This window comes from Idiotropiscis lumnitzeri, chromosome 10 (assembly GCF_059441095.1).
Source record: "Idiotropiscis lumnitzeri isolate Australia: NSW breed Sydney's pygmy pipehorse chromosome 10, RoL_Ilum_1.0, whole genome shotgun sequence".
NCBI classification, from domain to species: domain Eukaryota; kingdom Metazoa; phylum Chordata; class Actinopteri; order Syngnathiformes; family Syngnathidae; genus Idiotropiscis; species Idiotropiscis lumnitzeri.
Window position 1 is genome coordinate 9,739,579 of NC_142400.1, and position 21,098 is coordinate 9,760,676.

The following is a 21,098-nucleotide window of genomic DNA, read 5'->3' on the forward strand; positions in this document are numbered from 1 at the left end:
GGTGCTGTTTCTAAAACAATATGTTAACCCACATAGCTAACTGAGATAAACAGAATTATCGCTGAACAATTAAATAAATTTAATTCAACATTGCACTGTAGTAAAATGAAATCTTTAAATCCCACATTAGAAAAGAAAACAACTCAGCTCCATTTTAACAAAAAAATAATTCAAATCGGAAAATCGGTTTTGATTTGATGAACCGAATTGAATTGTTACATTTTAAAAATATTTGAATCGTATCGAATTGTCTATGTTGGAGAGACGTACTTCGCTAGTCAGTAGTCTTGATATATATATTTTTTAAATATACTTGTACGTTTAAACAGTTATACAGTAAATCCACCTCCATCGCAGAGTTACATTCCAGAACATCCCCGCTATAAGTGAAATTCACAATATTTTCATACACCTTGAAATTTTTTTTCAAAGGGCTTTAAATACACTTTTAAAATCATACAAACATCAAAAATGTATAATATATTAAGAGAGAGCAAGATGAATGAATAACACAAAAATATTCAGTTTTACTTTGTATTACAAATTATTTATTCATTGAATGACACGACACAAAAGGCACAGTAAGATGAAAATATATACACACAAAAAACAAAAATAAAAAACACCATGCATGATTGCCATTAAAAAAATGAACAAAACCATCTGATGACATCTCAAGAGTGGGGTGGGAGGATTCAAACGGTAGTAAAATAAATACAGAAAGCAAAAAGGGAAGATGTTTCGTTGTATTGTCATCCCTTTTGTCAGTTCTCATTATGTGAACCTCGCTCCGACCGACTCCGAAAAAACATTTGGGATATTCACAATCACAGCGAGGAAGAGCTCAAAGTCGTGTTACTATCATCCATTAAACTACCTCATTCTCGATGTTTGCTCTTTTTGAAGAAATACCAACACAGAACAAAACAATAAAACATGTCACACATACCGAAAAGGACATTTTAAGTGTTTTATGTCAACAATGATCTCCTTTATGCATGCAATCTAGTTTCCAGTCCTTAACTATTGTCACATGTTCTATCAGACTCCTTTGTGAGAAATTCTCATTATTGACTTGGAATCTCTTTGCGGGCTGGTATGACTTAAAAATGGCCCGTGGAAAGAAAAAAAAAAATTCAACTTGTGGAAATCCTTAATAAAGTAAAATGACACTTTGTGGATATAATACTTTTTTTCTGTTGGTTAGAAAGACTCATACGTTTCCATGAAGACAAAACAACCACTGGCATTCTCCATAGTCATAGTGGTGACCTTGCGCGTGTGTGTGTGTGGGCTGGAGGCGGGCACCACTTCGTCACACTAGCGACACGCCCTGCGCGGGGCAGTTCAGAGACGAGACAACGTCGGGTCTCTCGATGCGAGCCAGCGCCGAGCACAGCAGTCCCAGAGTGGAGCCTTCTTTCTGGGCCCAGTTGGAGAGCAGAGTGTGCGCGGGGGCCTCGCCGTGCCCAAACAGGTCCAGCTGTTCAGTTTCGTAGCCCAGCGCCTGGCCCAGCTGTCGCCAGCCGCGGCCCGCTCCTTCCTGCAGGAGGCGCTCTACCTCTTCCCGTCTGTGGGGCGCCAGGTTGATATACAGGCGGGTGTCCTGCTTGCTGTCCCTCTTTGTACCTGGGGTGGGTTTGGGAATATTGACAGTTTCACTGAGGGTGTGTTCACTTTAGTTGCCAACTGTATAGACAAGGCATTTTATACAGAAGGTAACGCAATGTGCTTCACATAGTTACAAAACGACATTTGAGAGCTAATTAATTTAATATATTAAAAAAAAAAGAATAATTTAAAAGCAAAGTGCAGAAATAAAAAGTAGTTTTCCAAAATTGAAGGTTTCCAAGTTCAAATTCCAGTTGTTTGGCATTGCATTCCAGTTTGTTTTAGAAAATAAAGACACTTCAAAAGTCTCCCAGACGCCACAATGTCTCAGAATTGTAAACCGGATGTTTAATTGTTTTTCCACAAGCATTTTTAGTGGGTAAAAGTTGGACTTTTTCTAAAAAAAAAAAATTGTAGTTTTGAAGCCTCACTATAATTGCGTGCTTGTCGGCGGCTTACCACACCTTTGCTGGGCTGATTGTCTTGCAGACTCTGCGAGTCGAGAAAAACTCCGCTGTCACTTTGCAGCTTCTCTCCCTCTGGAGACGCTCCCAACTCGGCCGCACGCGCCTTGGACAGGGCCTTCTTTTGTTTACACGATCTCCAGCTGCGACGAGCAGAGAAAACAATGTCAGCAAAACTGGCCTTTTCTCTCGAGTCCTTCCCATATAAGGACACGGGCCCGTCACCGGTGAGGATTTACCACTTGTAAGCCACGTAGACGAGCAGGCCCAGGACCACCGCGGCGAGCACGGACACGTAGACCAGGATGTTGTTGCTGCCTTTCTCACCCTGGGGGGTGATGGGGGTCCCTGGGGCTAAACTTTCTCCACCAGGTGTCACATCCTCCACTCCAGACCTGCTCGGAGCGTCGCGGGACCCATCAGAGAGAATGTGCAGCTTTTTATCTGATGAGAGAAATGCAGTTATTGCGTTTGCAGTTAAGGACAATTTGAAGCTCTGGCCGACATTCCAACCTAAATTATAATATTGGGACCATGACATTTTATTTATTTATTCCCATCAGTTGTCATCTTATAATGTTTCTCTTGGCTGGAAAAAAATAGCATGCTAGAGTACTGTAATATTGTACTCTGTAAATATATATAGTAATAACATTATGAAATAAAATTTTAAACAGTGAGTGCATCACAAAGCACAATAACGAGCTCCTTCGGGTGTGTGCACTTTGGCCACTAGAGGGTGGTATAATACAGATGTGCATAATACACAAAGATGAATTTTACAACTGCATGGCTCAATAAGCTGCGGTATAATTAGGCATTTTTCACAAAGGATAAAGAAACTAAAGTATGCCTTTGAATATTAATGTCTGTCAGTCTGTCTACGATTTTAGCTGCAGTGTTTGTCTAAACGCTCAGAAGTTGGATCGCTACATTAGTCAAGATGTTAACCAGATCCGATTTTTCGTCCTCACAGGAGCAGTGTGCTGGCACTCGATGACATCGGCAATTTTATGTCTCCTGCTTGGTTAGTCTGAGCGAAACAATTTACAGAACACATCTGGAAGGATCTGCACACATGACTAAATTTAACAATTAGCATTTGTTGTTAGTGTGAGGAATTCGATTTAAATGTCTTGTGTGATTCCTCAAGTTATTGGATGAGTATTGATTCTGAACTGTATGGGGTCACCTGGTAACGCTCCACTTAAGGCCCAGGTACCAAATGCTTCTCGCCACTGACTGATCATATCAGGCGTTGAACTCCCGCTGAGGTTTAAAACCTTCCATTCCCAGCCTCTGTCTCCCTCCTGTGGTTTGCCTATTTTAGGCTCAAACGCCACCAGCTACTTCGGTGACCCCTCGCAGGTCAAAGAGTCACGACATGTGTACAGATGACCTTACTCCCGTTGCAATTTGCAAGCCAGGAGACGAGCCAGGAGCAGTTAACGTCCAAGTGCTGAACTACAGTGCTCTTTTCTTCTCTGATGCTGCTTCCTGGTTGTGAAGATCTGCACTTCTAGCGAGGTGTGGATTCAGATGTTGACCACATGTCTGTGTTTTTTGTTCTGAAGCCCTCCCACTACTTTCAGATTCTTTTTATCTCTCAGAGGCCATTTACGTGACACTTGTTCCAAGTCGTCTTGGCTGTTCCTTCACACGACATCAGCGAGAGTGAAAACTCTTTTCAAAGTGGAAGGTTTTGAAAAACACATCATTACTATTTCCGATTGAAAACAGTCTTCTATGAAAATGGAGGACGCGCACATGGGTAACAATAGTGGACCAAAGCCCAGTATAATAAATTAATAAAAAATAATTATATATCTATCTATCTATCTATATATATATATATATATATATATATATATATGGCAAATAATCCAATTTCTCTTGACTAGTCAGAAAAAGTACCAAATTAGCCAAAGAAATATATACATATATATATATATATATATATATAATTTGGTACTTTTTCTGACTAGTCAAGAGAAATTGGATTATTTGCCACGGCACACTAATGAGCTAGCTAGATGAAAAGCTAGCTCGCTTGCCAGCTAGCTAGATCGCTACAGTAGCTAGCTAGAAGGAGTTTTATTTGCAGTGTGTTTATAGCAATTAAATAAAAGCGTGATCACATTCAGAGAGATTCTCTAATCAAATTTAAAATATATTAAAAAAAACAATGATTGTTAGTTTGCCCCATAGTTATCTATTCATATTTACAATAGAAGGTTTTACTGGTTTATTTAACGAACTGGTAAATTAGACAGTCTCTCTGGTTTGCCATAAAGTCCCACTATTGTATTTCTGCAGCTACTTAGTGGACAGAAGTTTCAGTTTCATTGTGGTGTAAACACATTTTTTTTTCTTCACTTTTTTTCTCTCCCTCTATATTTTCATCGCAACTTACCCATGCAGAGAGTGTCCGAGTTTGGCATGCAGGGTCGGATCTCCACCTCGCTGTCCGTGCACTGGGTGCAGCTCTGGCACGGCTTGGTGTTGGCGTGCTCTTCAGAGAAGGTTCCCGGGCCACAGAGCCGACACTGCGTGTCCCCTTTGGGACCGCACTCCTGCGCCGCCCCCTCGCCACGCTTGCATTTGGAACAAGGCGCGCACAGACCGTAGGCTCGGAAGTAGAAAAAGCCACTGTCGCATTCGCATTGCGTGTCTTCAACGGCGGAGCACGCAGCCAATGTGGGGACGCCGTACGGGCACTGTGAGCACGGGAAGCAACGACCGAGGTCTTCAGAGGAGGAGAAAGTTCCTGGGTGGGAGATGGCACGGACGGCATTTACTCTGACATGCAATTAGGCTCTTCTGTATTAGTGTGGTAACACAATACGATAATTGCTTACCCTGTGGGCATGGTGTGCATTTGGTATCTTCTTTTCCACACTCTACCGCCACGCCAAAGCCCACGGGACACACACTGCAACACTCGCCGGATTCAGTGATCTGTCCGCTGGTGCAAGCATCACTGAAGACAATCTAGGAGGAAATTAGAAAAATAAATAAATATTGCTTTCAAGGAGGGTATGCTGTAGCCCAGTTCTTTCACATTTAGCAGGTCGGATATCTCAGTCGAACAACAATTACACATCTAATTTCAAGATCTTTTTGAAATTTCAATTAAGAGAAGTGATGAAGTCAATGTCATCTGAAGCAAAGTAATTATAAAGCACAAATGCACGGTTTTGCTGTTCATATCACTTCTTGAGAAGAATATGCAAAATCCATCACACTGATTTTCTGGATTGTATCACTGGCAAAAAAAAAAACAGATGATGTTTCGCTGATGTTTCAAACTGTCGCAGTACAAGCGGCAACTACCACCGAGGAGCAGAGGGGAGGTCATATTTATTTTGCCTTAAGTATCGATGGCTGACCTCAATGGGTACCCGATACCTTAAAATAATCGCCGGTGTCGCTACCAACCCCTAAAAAAAATAAATAAAAAAAATAACGACAACTGTCATGGTGGCATAGAAATGAAGGTTTCTCGTTAATAAAGTCCCATTTTTGTTTGCGCATCATTTTGGATCTTCATATGCTCTTTTTTTTTGGCAATGTGGGAAATGTCACATTCATGAGCAATAAAAATAAATAAATAATCATGGCAGTGGGTGACTGAAATGGGGTCTTTTTCTCCCCCTGTTTAATCTTTCCATCTGCCACGGTTTGGGGCCCATTAAAGTGCTCGTAGCCCTTATCTACAAGTGGGTAATGTAGAGCCCAGCGTGAGTTATGACACGAGGCATAGATCAGACATTCCTAACAGATTGTGCAGTGGGGTTTGGCGCCTGACAGCAGAGGCTGGCTCGAATCAGATGGCTTTGGAGCGCTGCGAAGAAGAAGAGGGGGAGCGAGGGGAAAAAAGGAGGAAGGGAGAAGAGCTTCGACACCTCCGGCTCACGGTGAACGAATGACAATGGTTGGACTTTTCTCCGGAGAAAGATGTGGGAGGCGGGGGGAGGCATATGAAGGGGACACTCGCAGCCTGAGGCGAGGGTGTCGGTTGCACCCGGCTGCCCAGCATGCGAGTGTCTGTCTTGGGGAGAGCGAGAGCTTTGAAGTCCCCAAGAGCCCTGCAGGTGTGTGGCGGAGGCTCACTATTTCACTACTCCCCTTCTGCAGGCATCTTAAACACGCACACATTTAAAGGCAGATTGGCCCGCCGTGCCCCGGAGGGGGTCTGACGAGAGCAAACAGATGTCCAACAACGAACCTAAAGGAAGAAAAGCAACAGCCAAACAACCCGTTGATGTCTTTCTTTGTCTCGGAAGTCTGAAGAAACGGCAACAACGTGCGTGAACTTGCAAGGCCGCCAACCAAAAGCCCCCTTTTCGAGTTCACGCTGTGATCCAAAAAGGCTCCAAGCTGATCGGACTGGAGAAAGAGTTTAGAATTGGGGGGCTTGCCTGGATCCAAAAACAACAGTCGGGCTCAGTGCGGGCCTTTCAGAGGAGCCTGATATCTGAACATCAACCGGCAACAAAACCCAGATCAGACGTATTAGGACGTGTGGGCGGCGGCATCCGGCACAAAGCAGTAAGATGTTTGGATTTGCCAGACCAGAACCGCGTTTGGAGCACAGAAAACAGACTGAACTCCTGGACTTTGATTAATATTTGGAGATGGCGGCTCAGCTCGGGGCTCTGATCCGTAACACATCGCCTGAGTGATTTCGGGCCTGCCTGCAAGCCAGAATCAGGCCAGAGTGTCCAAAAAGGCCCGGCTGGCGGTGCCCATGCGAGCGCACAATGAAATGAGGCGTCCAGCCACAGTGGAAGCACTCGTCTGTGCGGCAGACTGGTGACTAAGCCATTCTCCACTTTATGAATGGAATCACGGCTAATGTTTACCAGCAGGATTTTTCAACCATGGGATGAGCAGAACACTTGTTAATGTGCAGGCGAGACATTCTGGGTAATTTCACGTTGGGTACAATTCGAATGCAAACAGATGTTTGGTGTTTTGTTATTTTGACAAGTTTGAATTGGGTGGGAGGCACTTTTTTTTTTTATTTTAGTACTTCATATCGTCCTTGTGACTTAATTAGTTTTTCAAGAGCCGAGCGACCGTTTTTTTTTTTTTTTTTTGTCTTGAGAATAAAATTATGGCAGAAATCGTCACAACCAGCTGCAGATAGTGAACAATTCCTCCAAAAAAAGGCCAAACGCTTCAAGCTGTTTGTTATCACACTCAGTTGATGTTTCAACTTTACATGTGTATTTAATCTAACCACATACACCATTTATCTGCTTGCTCAATGTGAACACAAACCAACCAAACTACCAAAGATGTTTTTGTGCAACCTCATGAGGACAGAAAATATTGATGATTCGCACGGTTGTATGTTCTTTATCCTCGGTGAAGGACAACTACTGCAGCTTTACAGAGTTGTGACAGTCTTCATGATTTGTTATGAATTTAAGAATGTATGAAGAATATATAGATATAAATATGGTTTTATTGACAGTCTACATGTGCTGCTGCATTGTTTGTGTTCAAGTTTCTTTGCAAGCTTCGTTAGAGTGCCACACGGAGGCTGTTTGTTCGCCCATCGAAGGTGTTTCTCGTCGTGTGTTAGCATTAAGCCAGTGGACTGAAAGGCCCGCAACATCCCGACTTGTCATCAGTCAAGAAACTTTTACTACAGCCTCCTCATTTGTCAAATTCAGAGAGGTTGAAATGTTTCTTTTTTTTGCGCCTTATTGTTTATTATTCCATTTTTATTAGAGAATCTTATGCCTGAAGAAATAAAAACCCTCTTAAATCCCCCCCCCCCCTCCAACATCGCACGCTGTCTGTTCTGGAAAGCCAACCACCAATTTGTTCATATTTATAATGAATCGGTTCCAGAGGTTCACTGTCGCAATCATAAATCCTTTTTCACGACTTGTGTTGAGTGTACATGCGAGAGAAGTGAGTTTTTTTTTTAAATCTCTCCAAGTAGACAATCCCCTGCTTAAAAAAAATTCCAAATCAAGCAGTGAACTACTATTAAATGTCCTGCTGTGACTTTGTGTGCACATTTCAAGGAGGCTTTAAGTGGCTGTGTACGCACTCAAGCACACTGACGCTTATCTGCTGCCTTTAGGGCCACAGAGTCAGATTTGAAAAAGAAGCAAATGGGGGCCGCGGTTGCTTTTTTTTCCATTAGCGTATGAAAAAGTTGCAATTTGAAGGGAGTCCCCACTGGGAATAGACGGACCACCGAGGAGCGGGCCTTACAATGTGGAGGCTCTCTAACTGCACGGCTGCCGAAGTCGCTCAGTCAACACACACACACATGCTCACACGCAGCCCTCAGCCAAGCTTACTGAAATATTTTCTGTGTGCTTTGAAGCGAGTCAAAGCTCTCTTTTTAAGCACATGTGATGGTATTTATGCAGTTAATTTAATCTGCGTGAAAATAAACACACAAAAGGATGCACTCACACTTCACGTGAGCACACTGACCCGTGAACTACATTATCACGCCGCGGCCACAAACAGACAGGCCCTCTTTCAGCACAGAAAGCATGCCTATGGGCTTGGGAAGGGGTTAAGGGTGGGGTGGGGGGGGGGGGGGGGGGTAAAGTTGTGGGGTCCCCCCTGCATGCTGATTACTGTCATTAGTATATACAAGGAGCATGAGGGACAAATTAAAGGATGCTTGGTTGTGCAAAACGATGACAGTAAATCAAACAGAAGACTTGTCATCTTGCATGAAAGAGTGCTTAAGTGCTTGAAATTTACAATCCAACCATTCCCGCTCATGGGGAATTCTGTTTAATGAAAATTCTGTGATAACCCACGAACAAACTAAAGGCCCCCCCCCTCCCCCCGCACACTTTATGGGCCACAGTGTGGGAGAAAATAAGGATAATCGCTCCACTCCGGATATCCAGACCCCAGCGATAGTGAGATGCTGAGAGTCAGGCCACATTTTCACAGCAAGATGCCCAAAGTAACAATAGGAGGACTCCATTATAAGCGCGGGCCGTTTACACCACCTTGTTTGTAATTGGAAACGGATTTGAGGTTTGTTGGCATGCCCACAGCGTTTCTGTAAAAGGAGTGACATTTGAAAGTTACATCTTGTACTGTCTTTTTGGTCTAGAGCAGGGTGCGCAAACATGGCCTGGGGGCCACAAATTGTATGTATGCCCCGTTCAGTAATCCAATGACCAATGACCATTTACATTACCAAGAGTAATTTTTGCGTTCGCTCAGACTTTTCTTTAAGTCTTTAATTTGTATTTGTTCTCTGCATTTCGAGTATTTATCTCATCAAATGTTGACTTATTGTAAAAAATGAATTCAAAGTATTAGTCAACGAAACAGTTTTACCCATACATTTAACACATTTGAATTTTGGAAATAATAATACAGTTAATTCTGCAGAAGTGCTACAGTTTAAAAATGACAAAAAAAAAATATACGACTAATTTCTACATCAGTGATTCTACAAGTGTGGTACAAGTAGCCTATCACCAGTGGTACTTGAAAATCATTTTAAAAAGATAATAATAATCTAACCGCATAATGTCATTTTATGTGGTTTAAACCTTTTCTAAAATTCATATTTCAGCATTTGTTATATTCCCTTCAGGTCTATTTATATTATAAGTACAATACATTTTCATATAGAATTGTTTGCTTACCAACATTTACTTCTGAAACATTGTATTTTAGTTTCATGAGCAGTGCATTTAATAGATTCATTTCTTTTCATTTTCCACAGTGTTAATGTTTAAAGTTTCTTTGTCTTCCAATAATATTAAATATACTTTTAGGAATAATTATTTGAGTAAAACATGATATGAGTTCCACATTTGGAGACATTTCGCCTCTTGTATAATGCCTTTTACAAATATATGCTTCTGTGTAGTGAGAAACACTAAACAGGCTACACAGAGGAGTGTAAGTTGACATAAATATAATCAATTTAAAATTTGAAATTAAAATTATTTAGGAATTTATTTAATTTTTATTTATTTTTTGCTTTGCTTTGCTTTTTTTCCCAACAGTGTAGGCTGTTTGCCCAGGGGTCTGTAAAAAAGAATCTGATTTGATTTTGATACATAAAAAAAAAAAAAATGGAAATTTTAGTTAGCGTGCATGCTGCTTTACAAAGTAGCATCGCCATCTACTGGCCTGGCAGGCACACAACAGTCATTTCCAGAAAAAAAACCCCGAAACAAAACAAAAATAATAAAATTAAAAAGATGCCCCTGAGATAAGATAAGATAATAACAAGTCCAGTCCTCAAAACAACTATTTACACGATTTTATATAAACTATACACATATACCTCTTTGATGTGCGAAAGTGTTTTCAGTGGGGAGCATGTCCAGACGAGCCTACAAGCCTTCGGGCGCTTTTAACTGGCAGATGTCTGTGACTGGACGCTTCGTTATACCGGTTAATTGATTTCATAACAACAATAGTAACACGTGATGGCACGTGACAAATTCACTAAATCGTTCTAAATCATTCTTATGGCTTTAGTGAATATAACGAATTTTCAAGCTGCTTTATTTTAGCTGCTGGCAATTATGATGGCTGAGGGTGGAAAATAAAGTGTCATGTGGCGTTCTTATTTTTCACAGATGAATACATTAACCCCTGTAAAAAAAAGAGAGAGAGAGGGAATTTTTTTTCCAGGATGAAAACTCCACAGCGGGCTGTTAGTAGTGCGTGTGCGTGCGCGTGTGTTTGCAGGAAGTGTGCCACAAAGGACTGAAAAACTTTTTAAGTGCCATGCAGTTAACGGTGACGGGTTTTGTCACTTCATGTTAAAAAAAACACATCGTGGATTCAATTCTGAGTTACTTATTTTTGCTGTATTACACTAACTACCAAAGTTACGACAAAGTTGTTTAAACGCCGTTTAAAATATAGGTGGGGATTGACAAAAATATTATTGACAGTAGTAAAGACATTTTTCTTACTTTGAGTAGAATAACCCCGCAGATGAGAATTGGTGCCATCCTTTTAGACTTTTCGTATGATGAACGATAGAGAGGGGAGTCAAAACCAGCAGAATCTTATCCAAAAGTGTGTCATGAGGGACGTCAAAAAAAGGAAAAAAGTCTGTTGTGCTTGGTAAAGCCCAAAAATTCGCTCATAGTCCAACAAAACTCTCGTCTTGTCTTTTCAGACAGACAGTGATGCGTTCATAGTCCCTCGGTCATTTCTGGTTCGTCCGTTTTTCGCCGATTGGCACAAAGTTTCTTTTGTTTCAGCTCGCAGGATGCGGCGGCCGTGTTTGTGCGTGTATGCGTCTTCGGCTGCAGCTCCACAGCACAGGCAAGAAAAGTTGCTACCAGCTCTGCTTAAACATTTTCCTCCTCCCATGCCCTCCGACCGCACACGGGCCTTCTGATTGGCTGCATCCCTGCAAGGGCGTGGTCAATCCTGCCGCTCGTCTGGTATGAATTTTCATCATTATTTTTCATTATCAAATAAAATGCATTCAATTATAGAAATACCATGAAATATTCAATGAATGTGGTATGTGGTGGCACATGAGATGTTTCTGTACAGCTGCCTCATTAAATTAAATATTTAATTAAAGTGTCAGAATATTCATCGATATTTTAATTACCCTAATCTAAATGCTGGTAGTTATTTTCCCTCGGTATAGGCCTAAAAAGTGTCAACAAGATATGTTTTATGTGGCCAATACGTCACACTTCCCTTTTTATAAAAGGAGCAGCTCATAATCAATGATCACATAATGTTTCACTAAAGATACTTATATCTATGCACCTCGATTTTAGTGTAGTTTTAAAAACAATAAGAAGATTTAGAAAAAACTCAAATTCTCTATTCATATGAGAGACGTTGCTCATGATCCGAAGCATAACACATCATTTGTTAAAGATGATGACAATGTTGATGATGATGATAATGAAGAAATACATTATCAATTTATTACAGCTATTTTTATGAAAGGAACAAGTCATGATCCAACGCATACCACTTTATGTTTCAAGGAAAATAATAGCAATGTGTGACCTATTTATTTATCTACTTATATGAAAGGAATGACATGATCCAATGCATACCAAATCACGAGTCAACGTATCTATTCTACGTCACGATATATATTATATATGTATAGATTGATTTAAAAATATGACTATTTGTTACTTTATGGCCTGCGTTACACACGTTGTAAAAGTGAGCTGTGGTGAGGTATTAAACGTCATTAAAACTTCGGGATAGTCGCGCCGGCCTGTGATCACTTGTTATCAGTGACAAAAGAGGAGAACGCGAATCAAACGGCATCCCCCTCCGGAAGATGTCGGTGTTTGATCTCCGCAACTGAAAAGATTAGCAAACCAACGCGGGCAACTCAATGGCACACCTTGTAAAGTGAAGTGAAATGCATGGCAGGGGGCCCCAGACATCAGAGACAAACAAATGGGGAGAGCCCTCAGACATAATACTACTTGCACTTCAAAGCCACAGGCGGGGAGAGGACATTGCGGTTCTGATAAAGCGGCAGGCATATTTTAGGAGTCATACAGAGTTCTCTCTTTTTGGCCCCTCGTGCATGCGAGAGCCTGTGAAATTGTCATCATGTCCAATTATGATCCAAAGCAAATTGGAAAGTGTCTCAGATGCTTCAGAAATCACATTACACGCAATACACAACTTTTTGAAAGACTTTTATTATCGAGCATGAACTGCAAAAATATTCTGAATTATTCACTTTAGTTTCTAACACGTTGCTTGTCAAACCTTTCACAAATGCCACCCCTAGTAGCGATGGAATTAAAAAACAGTGGCGTAGTAGGCCTTAATGTTCATCAAAAAAAGGGTCCACGGACATGAAGATACATACTCTTCTAAAAATACGTCGCCAATTTCTCAGAAAGTTATCGAAATTCTCATACACTGGCAGAGATTAATAGACATAAAGTGTCGCATATTGATATTTGATAATCAAACCGCTAGCCTTGTGCATTAATTAGCACTCATTTATTCCTAAAAATATATCATCTGTGAAGATTAACATTGTGCTTAAATTAAATTAAAGATTTTTTTTTTTAATTCAAGAAATTAAAGAAAAAAAATCTTAAACAGCGATTCATCGAAAATGTATAGCATGATATCTTTACTTAAATAATTTCTAGCAAATAAACTGTTGAAAACCAAAGATGACCTGCAAATGTATTGTACTTTAAAGTTTAAATACAACTGAACTGTACTTTCCTTTCCAGGAAGAGCTACAACCAATAAAAATCACGAGTTAGCAAATACATTTGTGAAATAATACACTCGAATGGAACTAAAAGCAAGGCGAAAAGAAGAAATGCGTCATGAGAGGCACTGGAGGCAGTCAAGCGACGGTCGGGGACGAGGGGGTCGTAGACGGAGATTCAGTCTGGATTGTGGTTGTTTTGCAGCACTCGAACAGCACCACAATTGCAGCATTTCACAACGTGTACCCCCTCGGCGTGCCCTCACGTCTGGAGGGGTTGTTTGGGGTTTGGGCTCAGGACTTAGGACTCGGAGACGCTGCCGGTAAATGCGTGCAAGGTGTCGACCCCTCCCACCATTGTCAAAGGCCACATCAGAACGACCGTAGCCCCCTTTCACCCTCCTACTTCACTTCCCGTATTCACTGTTTTGTGGTTTGTATTTGACTGGGGGGGGGTTAGGTTGGTTTTATCCCCCCCCCCCCCTCTCCCGCCACAGCTCCGCTCAATTGTACCCCGGAGGTGTTTACGGGGAGGCCGACAGGATGTTCGGCCCACCAGGAGATCAAAGTGTCCTCCTCAAGTAAAATGTGGTGTTGCTCACTCGTGACCTTTTCAACTGCGACGGGCCCAACATCACAGACGCGGATCTGTGCGGCCACTTCCTACCTTCACACGAGAATCATTGTCTCGGTCTTCACTGATAAGGAAAGAGAGGCCGGGAAATGGGCTCAAAAGTGGATCTGAAGGCCATAGTCGGATTTTCAATTCAGACTCGTTCAGTGGAGCCTCTAAGGTTGAATGAAATTAAATGAAAGGAAAAGCTTAACTTTAAAGAAAAATGTACGATGAGATGCTGTGCATGTGGAAGATATCATTTTTCAAACGCTTTCTTACCATAAATGCGTGGAAACAAGTGAACCACTGTTAGGAGAAAAGAAAGAAATCACTCTCTGGAGATGACATTATGTCAGAAGTCGGTTTCTAGAATTCTGTGAAAGCTTTGATGCAAAATCAGGACAAATGTGTTTTGAGTGTGTGGGTGTTTTTCTTTTTATTAGTACAATTATTTGTTTTGTGTCCTGATTACTAAGTCAAAACACTGTAAATATTTCCAAACGTTAGCAGCCTTTTTATGTCAATCTCAATGTTTGAAGTTGTTCGCTTGAAAACCCAAATTTTATAATTTTTTTTTGCGATCAATGAGAGTGCAACTGTAAAAAAGCACTTGGGAATTTTGTACAGTATGCAAAAATTGAAGAAAGGTTTTAGTTCTTTTGATATACTTTGAGAAGTCAAAAAGTAAGTACTTTTCCTTTGTATACCCTACAGAATTGAAAAATATTAAAGCGTTTGCGCAATATTAGACATACAAATTGCGGATGGGCCGGGACTATGTTTCGTACCGATACGGGCCTTATTTCCAAGTATTGAGTCCTTGTGTCGATACCTGTCGATACCAGTCACAGATACCAGTCACTGGCAGAATCTTATTTCAAGTGAGCCGCATCCAAGTCAGTTCGATCACATTTCTAGAATAATATGTATGTTTATATTAATGCTTTGAGAGCATTTTTTTGTGTTTCGACCAACATTTCAAAGGCTAAAACTCAGCAAGTTGCCTGTTTTAGTTGACACTTTTGTTAATTTATTACAAATGAATCCTAAATCAAAATGAGTTGTTTGTGTTTCATTTTTCACTTAAATTCTGTGTTGCACCGTGACAGTTCTGCCTTTTGTCCAAATAAATAAAAATCGCTCATTGGATTAATACACATTTTAGGGCTCACATTAAAGACAAACGTAATCCTTCGATACACTCTGGTGCAACTTCAGAAGAATATTTTGGTTTATGCCAAATTGCCAGCTTCCAGGAGTAGTTACTCTCCCCACGAGACATAAATAGAATAATTTGTAAGAAAAACTCAGTTGGAGTCTTAGTAAAGTACAGTAAATTGTATTTTCAGCAGTCACAAAAAGACACAATACAAAGTCTGAATAATAGAACTCGAGTTCATATTGAAGGCAGTGCTGGTTCGAAGCATTAAGTTAAAATCACACAACTCCAGAAACGTTTATATACAGTGTGTATTTACAAAAAACCTAGCCAAAACGCGCGTGGATGCATGCAGGACGAAACATTACATTCACAACATTTGGAGCGCAATATTTAAAACGCAAATTGTGTTTATACAACAAATCCACTTTTTTTTTCGTGCGTGTGGGGTTCGATGAGCTCTTCCAAATGCTGATGGACTGTTTTCTGTTTTTCTCACACTGACCCAAACAGCCGGCTGGTTTGTCATGACGCTGCGTAACAACTACCATGTTCCAACCGCAGCAAAAGAATTCCTCTGAAGCTCTCATTCGGGCTTCAGATGTTTTCTAAACAGCGCAATAGCAGCCAATACTTGACTTCACTTCATTAAAACCATCTTCCGCACATGTGAGTCATGCGTGTGTGTTAATACCAGAGGCAGATGGTGAGCTTGGACAGATGATTGCAATCAGTGTTTTACACGTTAAGACGTGAGCTAAAAAGGCACATTCGGGGTTAAAAGCACAATATGCTACTCATCAAATTTTGGGGAAAATATTATTTACAAGTAAACTGTATTTGACCTGCTCTAAAGTTCTGAAAAGGGATGACTGATAGCACTTTTTTTTCAGCCTGATATTAAGTATTCACTCTTTGATGACTCGCTGATACAGAGAATTTCATTTAACAAACAAAAAACTGTGAACAAAGACCTTTTTTTTTTTTAATGCGGCTGAGGACTCCCCTCAACTTTTCTCAAAAGGACTTGTCATACTTATTTTTGTCAGAAGTATCGGTACTTTGTATCGGCAGTCTCTAAACACACTTGATCCCTTCAAATAAGGCAGATACCCTTCTTTTGAACGCCCACATCGAACTGTTCAGGGCTCAACAATTTGCTTTGTCTCACAGCAATGTGATAACAAAATATCAGAGCGAAAGGAACAAGGCCTGCTTTCTTATCCTCGCACTAAAATAAAATATTATACAAGGTTATAATTACATAGAATATATTTTTCAGTAGAACGCATTTAAGTGTAGTCTCGCACCTTCTGTTTAAAATCTGTCGGGCGTCGCCGTGGTCTTAGGATGTGAACAGTATGATGAAGGCTACAAATTCTAAATGAACCAGAAAAAACACAACTAACGCCTGTTGTGTTTTTTTTCTAAATGAGCCTAACAACTACCTGTACAAAAAGTAAGAAAAAGCAACGCTGAACAGTTGGACGAGGGAATTCAAAAGTTTAAAAAGGGTCAAATGAAGTCATCGTGAAATTGAATTTTGTGAGTAGTGCATATGCGGGTTGAGAGACATTTCAAGAGCCACGTTGTGCAAGACAACGTCAATCGATCGATCGACGACATTAAATTACATTCTTGACCATTTTAGCACATTTGTGCTTTCAAATGTAACAGCATTGCAGTTTTAAAGACAGCAGGGTGACTTGCTGGGGCACTGTGGTGGACATCGGGTGGTATTCACCGGTATTGCATTAAGCAGCTCTCAAAATGTTTTCAAGTTTGCAGGAGTTTTAAGAAGCATTGGCACAGCAACTGGAATAAAAGTGGTGTGTACATTGTGTGCGTGTGTGTGTCTCCTTCCTGAAATGTTTGTACAGTTCAAGCGCAAACACCAAGCTGTTCTGCCTCTTCAAAACAAGGCCACTCTTTGGAATGATGCTGATTAAAAACAGACAGTAGTCCAGAATCAAATATAAAAACTCTTCCCGGATTCAAAAAGAAAAACAAACAAAAAAAAAGTGCTGAGTGTTCCGTTGGTCTCAGAAGTTCCCAGGCTTGTGAAAAGAAAGCCATAATAAGTGTGTGGGTGTCGAGCATCTCCGCGAGCGCTCGTCAGAGTTGCTCTCATTTGGCGGCGCTCTCGGTGGCGGGGTTGTATTCGGTCTCGCCTGCGGACACCAGAGAGATGCGGCGGGTGGATCCCCACAGGCGGCGGGGGAATTGTCCGGAGCGAACCTGGCGCCAGAACACATCGTTAGTCTGGCGGGAACACTACCAGAAGCACTGATGTACAAATTGTTATATTTCCTCCGAGAATTTGTATTAATTTATTCCCAACATCACAAAATAATGACGCAGTGGGCCAAATTTGTAGTTTGACACCATGTGGAAAAAAAACTTTTTTTTTTTTCATATGCGTAACCGACCCCACTTCAGAGCTCCCACATCTCACAAGTACTTCACGTCCTGGTTCTCACCTCCTCTGGCTTTCCCGCCCCCACCACTATCAATTTCCCGTCTTCCAGGCCCACCAGGATGTGGCTGCTCTCTTTGGTGACAAACACGCTCCTCACGGGGATCTTCAAGGCCAAGGGTGGGACAGCGGCATTCAAGCTGTTAAAAAAATAAATAAAAACATTCTAATATAGGTCTTCCTAAAAGCCTTTGAAAGACATTAAATGGATGGATGGCAAGTAATTGACACGCATCCCCAAAAATTGTAGCTACCACAAGATGGCAGCAAATCTATTTTTCCGGACAAGCTTGGCCTGACCGAAGGAAGCTCAACCCTCACTTCAACGTAGTTGCTTAACGCCAAAGCACTATTTTTATACAACACCTGGCTTCAGCCTAAGCATAAAAACAGGGAAAAGTTAACTTTTCAGCGAATGATGGTCCCAAAAATGGCAAATTTGAGAATGCCAAACCTCGAGCATATAGGGAATTTGACATAATTATGGTAACAAATTGAACACATCATGAAGTTTTTCAACAAATGTAAACTAGAAGGTAATTAATGATGTGGTATGATTTGGATCATGAGCTGTTCCTTTCCTTATTTGCTGATAAATAGACCGAAACACACGGTGTGGTATGCTTTTGATCAAGTGATATTCCTTCCTTATAGGAATGGAACTAAGAGCCCTTTAGTCACAGATCGCGTATTATATACTGCCCACAACCGACACGCTATTTATGACACCATTTTCCAGTACCTGCATTTGAGGTGTGCGGTGGGTATTGCAATAACAGTGAAATTTGTCCATATATGGAAAAGCATATGAAACTTGATGTGGAAAAAAAAAATGCTAAATTGCACATTCATGCAAAGCAGTGAAGTACATTTTTTATTTATTTTTTTGGCCAATAAATCAATCACTAAATTGGCAAAGCAGACATGGAGAATCCAGGTGGAATCCATTAAGCCCTAAAAGGACTGAGGGAGTTTGCTTTCAATCATAAGGAAGTATGTTTATTCTATTCATTATTCATGTTGATTACAATTCTAAACAATTTTAATTTTTAAATCTACAACATTAATTATAATCACCAAGGGGAATATTTATTTTCACGCTGACGTACGTATTGAGCTGTATGGATTAGTCAACACGGAAAGCCTCACACGTGCGGGCAAGTGGACATGTCAAAGTCTCATTAATTCCAATGGAAAGACAACTTTGATCAGTTCATAAACTTCCAAGTTTTTGGAATCAGGATATGTCACTGACATCTGACTCTTTGCAGTTCAGGGATTTCGCGCTACCCACCTGCAAAGCTGGCGGATGTGAAGCCTGCCCTGCATGGTGCCCAACAAGATGTATTCAGTCACCAGGTGGAGAGCGCACACTTCCTCCTCCATGTTGACGGAAGACAACAGGCAGCCATTGACCGAGTAAACATGGATGGAGTCCTCCCCCTGTAACCAATGAGCAGCATTTTGGCAAAGTAGTTCACTGTAAACAGAAAGTCATCGTCCTGCCGTGTTCACGTACCTTCGTAGTACTGGATTGCTCTCCCTTGGAGGTCAGCACCACGACGTGGCCTTCCATGCCCACCTGCAGCTTGGAGATGTGCGAGGGCTCTCCGGGAGGCCTCAAGGTCCTCAGGTACTGGCCTCGCCTGACCGTGTGCACAATCACCGTCCCGTCCTGCAAGCCAACAATCGGAGAGTATAACATGTTAGTCATAGTTTGGGAAATCACATCCACAAATAATTCTTGTCACTCAACAACCACACATCTATCAAACCTACTTACCTACAGGTACTTTATCTCCTACTTACAATCAGCCTGCTGGTTAACCCACCACTGACTGTACCTCCCTGTCACCTAGCTACCAGCCACCTACCTTCCAACCTACCGAGTGAATTTATACTTATTTACTGATCACCCACAGCAGGGGTGTCAAACTCAAATACACAGTGGGCTGAAAAGTAAAACTTGAAAAAAGCCGCGGGCCAGCATTTAATTTTTTAAACACAATATAAATGCAGATTTTTTTATTGATTTCTTTTTTATTATAAGTGGTTTTATTAATACAATACAATGTTTAGTTTTTAAAATTACTATTATCATTTAGAATGTAAAATGGTGTCGTCGTCATTTGGTAAAGACTCGCGGGCCAAATATAATTACACTGCAGGCCAGAGTTGCGTGTTTTGGAGCAACAATTTAGAGACCTTTGAGCCCGAGACTGCCATGTCCAGTTCCGTGCTGATGGCCACACAGGTAACCTCCTGGTCATGTCCACATAGCACCTGAACGGGCCGAGGAGACAGCGTGCTGGAGAAGCCGCCCTAAAATGGAAAAAGAACGCTTTGTGACTTTCTCAGGATCCTTATTTCCAGAAGATGCACCAATGATTTGTTGACCGTGTTTTTTTTTTTCCTACCTGCTGTAGAACCTGCCACACTATACAGGATGTGTCCCTTGAGCCAGAGATGAGGTAGATGCCACACAGATCCAAAGCCAAGCACGTGACAACATCTTTGGGGAAAGTTTTTTTCATCCCATTTGTCAAAACAGAACTTGTGCAGGTGTGCCTAATGAAGTGTCCACTGAGTGCATGGCCCCCATGTTCGAACTTACCAATGTGCCGGCAGATCCTGCCCACCAGCTTGCCTTTGCCCAGCTGGGTGACCCGCAGACTGCAGTCCCAGTGTCCTCCACTAAACAGTAGACGTCCATCATTCGACACCACCAGAACCTGAGCGCTGATCTCCACGCCGGGTGAGAAAGGTCCGCCTAGAAAACGTTGTGTCCTGAAAATTAACAGACGGAGTGCATGTGAGCTGCAGCCTGAAAGTGATTATTATGGAGCGCATTAAAACTGCCACTCCAGGAAAATGACATCTCCAAATGGCTCCAAAGCACATTGTTTGACTTTTTGGGGAATGTGTATTTCTTATTCATATTCAAGGTCAATTTAAAAGGACAGACGCTGAAACATCCCAGATGTTTCCTCAGAGAAAAACAGCACACAGATGTTCTCTATCTATGTCTTAAAATGGAGTAAAAAGATGAAGATTAGATTTACTTTATGTTACATTATGTTTTAATGATATGTAATAATTGAACATGATTTGCATTCTGCTGAGGTTATGTGAAAAAAAATATCTGGGAATTTCGTTCTTATCTCTAAGACTGTTATTACATCATTTAATGCATAAGTGTAAAAAAAAAAATAATTACTTGGGATTAGTAATGGTTGGGTCTTTGGTGAAGGTGAAGTAGTTGGCAATGTTCTTGTCATATGGCAGCCAGCTGTGTGTTCCTATCAAGCCACTGGAGCTCGCTGTCACCTGGTGAGACAAAAGGAGGCTGATTAAAAAAAAAAAATTCAAAGTTGTGATTTTATCTTTTGGTCAGGTTCGCCGACTCTATGGTGAGGGTGTCAAGCAAAATTGTACCAGTATATCTGAGCCATGGATGATGGAGGACCGATTCTGGTTCTTTGGTACAACTGCCTGGACGAGGGGGATGCCATCACTCACCACCTGGTGATACAAAAACCGGTTAAGGTCACACTAAGATTTTTTTTGTA

At 41.3% G+C, this 21,098-nt stretch overlaps 2 protein-coding genes across 5 annotated transcripts in view; both read right to left on the reverse strand.

Annotated features, from left to right (window-relative positions):
- Positions 1 to 520: 520 nt before the first annotated feature.
- Positions 521 to 11,374, reverse strand: nradd (neurotrophin receptor associated death domain). The gene is made up of 6 exons (XM_088306900.1): positions 11,018 to 11,374; positions 4,934 to 5,066; positions 4,489 to 4,842; positions 2,315 to 2,519; positions 2,076 to 2,218; positions 521 to 1,629 (listed from the first exon to the last, which is right to left on the reverse strand). Exons 1-6 carry the CDS (start codon positions 11,054 to 11,056, stop codon positions 1,316 to 1,318), a joined length of 1,188 nt encoding a protein of 395 aa, XP_088163026.1. The 5' UTR covers positions 11,057 to 11,374; the 3' UTR covers positions 521 to 1,315.
- A 3,843-nt stretch (positions 11,375 to 15,217) lies between these two features.
- The window catches only part of nbeal2 (neurobeachin-like 2), a 37,068-nt gene continuing 31,187 nt past the window's right edge, over positions 15,218 to 21,098 (reverse strand). For all 4 annotated transcript variants that reach the window (XM_088306716.1, XM_088306714.1, XM_088306713.1 and 1 more), the window contains 9 exons: positions 20,965 to 21,051; positions 20,747 to 20,856; positions 20,144 to 20,316; positions 19,947 to 20,041; positions 19,735 to 19,851; positions 19,049 to 19,204; positions 18,824 to 18,972; positions 17,534 to 17,669; positions 15,218 to 17,291 (listed from right to left, as the gene is read on the reverse strand). In XM_088306716.1, the coding sequence (XP_088162842.1) occupies positions 17,181 to 17,291; positions 17,534 to 17,669; positions 18,824 to 18,972; positions 19,049 to 19,204; positions 19,735 to 19,851; positions 19,947 to 20,041; positions 20,144 to 20,316; positions 20,747 to 20,856; positions 20,965 to 21,051 (1,134 nt within the window). In that variant the 3' untranslated portion in view covers positions 15,218 to 17,180. The remainder of the gene's footprint in view (positions 17,292 to 17,533; positions 17,670 to 18,823; positions 18,973 to 19,048; positions 19,205 to 19,734; positions 19,852 to 19,946; positions 20,042 to 20,143; positions 20,317 to 20,746; positions 20,857 to 20,964; positions 21,052 to 21,098) is intronic.

Excerpts from the sequence above, each read along its gene's own strand:
- nradd (XM_088306900.1), bottom strand. The coding sequence starts at position 11,056 with ATGGCACCAATTCTCATCTGCGGGGTTATTCTACTCAAA. Across the intron at positions 5,067-11,017 it reads GCGGGGTTATTCTACTCAAA|ATTGTCTTCAGTGATGCTTG; the intron begins GTAAGAAAAATG and ends ATTTCCTCCTAG. Across the intron at positions 2,520-4,488 it reads CTCGGACACTCTCTGCATGG|ATAAAAAGCTGCACATTCTC; the intron begins GTAAGTTGCGAT and ends TTCTCTCATCAG.